The sequence below is a fragment of the Amphimedon queenslandica genome, unplaced genomic scaffold (genome assembly GCF_000090795.2).
Source record: "Amphimedon queenslandica unplaced genomic scaffold, v1.1 AMPQUscaffold_8850_Cont19210, whole genome shotgun sequence".
Taxonomy (NCBI): Eukaryota; Metazoa; Porifera; class Demospongiae; order Haplosclerida; family Niphatidae; genus Amphimedon; species Amphimedon queenslandica.
The window spans coordinates 1-2866 of NW_003550877.1; the positions used below are offsets into that span (position 1 = coordinate 1).

The 2866-nt window shown below is 39.8% G+C and overlaps 1 protein-coding gene across 1 annotated transcript; it reads left to right on the top strand.

Annotated features, from left to right (window-relative positions):
* Nucleotides 1–387: 387 nt before the first annotated feature.
* Nucleotides 388–2863, top strand: LOC105315681 (CAD protein-like; the record flags this gene model as incomplete). The annotated part of the gene is made up of 10 exons (XM_011410404.1): nt 388–464; nt 588–675; nt 811–942; nt 1059–1260; nt 1528–1643; nt 1697–1822; nt 1931–2213; nt 2409–2629; nt 2678–2752; nt 2828–2863. Coding segments are annotated over 10 exons (1356 nt in total), but the record flags the coding sequence as incomplete, so codon positions are not given.
* Between the last annotated feature and the right edge of the window lie 3 nt (nt 2864–2866).

The window sequence follows — 2866 nt, forward strand, 5'->3', positions numbered from 1 at the left end:
TCACTTCTTTTATCCTTTTTGTTCATAGTTTCATATCGACCCACTCATAATATTGTATACACTCATCACATGTGTATGTAGAGCTACTTGTATGACCATTTCTTATATAATATTGTTTTTGTGTTTAGTTGTAAGTAATTTGTAGCTCATTTCCTGTAAATTAGTTTATGGTCTTGTCTTGTAAAACAATGTGGGGGTTTGTGTGTCCTCCTCTCTCTCTTTCATCTTAGCTCGGTTTGATTATATTTGTACATTAGTAACGTCTCACTCAGTTCCTTATCTCATTAATTCATTAATTATCGTATTATTGACATTTGAGAGGATATCATGTCTGTAGTAATTATCCTCCCCCCTCTCTCTCTCCCTCTCCCCCCCCCTCTCCATTAGTGTGCTAGAGCAGGTGCCAGATGTGATTACGGCATATATTTAGGAGCCAGTGCTGACAACTATCCTTACTTACACAGGTACTTAAACAATATAGTTTTATAATTAAAATTAAGTAATTAAAATAAGTTACGTTTACTTACATGTGTGTGTGTGTGTGTTCATAATATTTTGTGTCTTTAATTCTCATTTTCTCCTTTCAGACTCTCAAGTCAATCTTTTGCACTTAAAATGTATTTAAATAAAACTTTCACTTCACTAAGACTTGACTCAATGGAGTCTTGGATCAAAGTATGACAATTAAATTTTTATATAATTTTTTATTTATAAAAGTGTACATAATAATAACCAGCCCAGCTGCCACACTGTAGTATTATTGTTATGTCATTTCTTGATTATTATTTATATTTTCTTTTTTTTCTCTAGCATTTTGAGAATTGGTCCTCTGATCGAGTTATTTGTGTTCACGCCGAGGAAAGGACAACAGCTGCTGTCCTACTCTTAGCTGAACTATACAAGAAGCGTGTTCACGTCTGCCATGTAGCAAGAAAAGAGGAAGTGAGAGAGACGATAACATCAGTCTACATGTACAATGTCATGCTGTCTGTCTGCTGCATATGAGAGGCTTTAGTTCACCAAATAATGGTAAAATAATACCCTTTCTTCCATTCTAGATTATCATCATTCGTGCTGCTAAAGAGAAAGGTCTTCCTGTCACGTGTGAAGTGGCTCCTCATCATCTCTTCCTCACTCATGAGGATGCCGTGAGACTCGGAGGAGGGAAAGGAGAAGTCAGGCCTTGTCTGGTGACTGCTGAAGACCAGGAGGCTCTCTGGGAGAACATGGACATCATTGATAGCTTTGCAACTGACCACGGTAATTAATATAGGAGAGAGAGAGAGGGAGGGAGAAAGGGAGGGAGAGGGAGAGGGAGAGAGAGAGAGAGAGAGAGAGAGAGAGAGAGAGAGAGAGAGAGGGGGGGGGGAGAGAGAGAGAGAGGGGGGGAGATAGGGAGGGAGAGGGAGGGAGAGGGAGAGAGGGAGAGAGAGAAAGAGAGGGAGAGAGAGAGAGAGGGAGAGGGAGAGGGAGGGGAAGAGAGAAGATTTAGCTTTTCTAGCCTTTATTATTCTTTGTTTCCATTAGCTCCACACACTTTAGAAGAGAAGGAGAGCTCTTCTCCCCCACCTGGTCTCCCTGGACTAGAGACAATGCTTCCTCTATTGCTAACAGCTGTCAGTCAGGGAAGACTCACCATTGATGTATGCATAAAACCAATATAGTTTCATTCTCATAATTCCGTTCCCATTCCTAGGATGTCATTCTCAGACTCTATACCAATCCTATGAAGATATTCGGACTCCGCCCACAACTTGATACCCACATTGAGGTTGATTTAGACGAAGAATGGATAATACCCGATTCTCTTCAATACTCAAAAGTATATTAACGTACACGTAACTTTACTGTAGTTCATGCATGTAGAATAGATTGACTTAATAGTAATATTTATTATTTATTCATTTTTTATTTATTGTTATTATTGTAGGCAAAATGGACACCGTTTGCCGGTATGAAAGTCAAAGGTTGTGTCAAACGAGTCGTCTTACGTGGAGAAACAGTTTTTGTTGACGGCAAGGTCCTTGCCGAGCCTGGCTATGGTCAAGACGTGAGACTCCAGCCTCCTCTCTCTCCCCCTCTCTCGTCAGCAAGGGGTGTGGCTAAGACTCATTATCACCAGTCGGGCGGAGTTGAGTCAGCCAGTGATGGTCCTGAGGTGGGGTCCCTCCCTAACAGGACGCGGCACGACTCTGAACCCACTGGGATCAAAGGTTTGTCCATTATACACAGACTATAAATAAATAAATAAATATAGGATTTATTTTAATGCTACATATTATTATATTTAGTTTTATGTAATTTTATCATCCAATATTATTTTGTGCCCATGCTTGCACTTTAAAAGAAAATTTAAAGGAGTTCGAAATATTGTTCTCACTTTATTTCTTCACTGATTCTTTCTCTAGTATTGGATGCTCCATCTTCTCCTCACAAGCGGTTCAATTCCCCCTTGCGTGGGCGACTTCGCTCCCCCAGCCCATTAGATTATCGTCCTCAGACTCCGCCCTCTTTTGATTTGCATTCCGACACGTCGAGCTCCGCCTATAACGACACCTCGGCATTACCATGGCAACCCATGTTTTACAAGCGTAACATATTGTCAGTCAGTCAGTTTAATAAAGAGCAGGTTTGTGGGCGGGGCATAGGGTGTGGTTTAATGAGATGTCTTTTATAGCTTCATTATTTATTTAACTTGAGTCAAGAGATGAGGAAAAGGGTTAAGAAACATGGCTGCCTTGACATATTGAAAGTAATAAAATTTATATTTAATGTTCATAATAATACACAATTGCTGATATTTTAATTCCTCTATTTTATCCTTCAGGGTAGAGTCTTAGGTTCTATGTTTTATGAGGTTAGTACT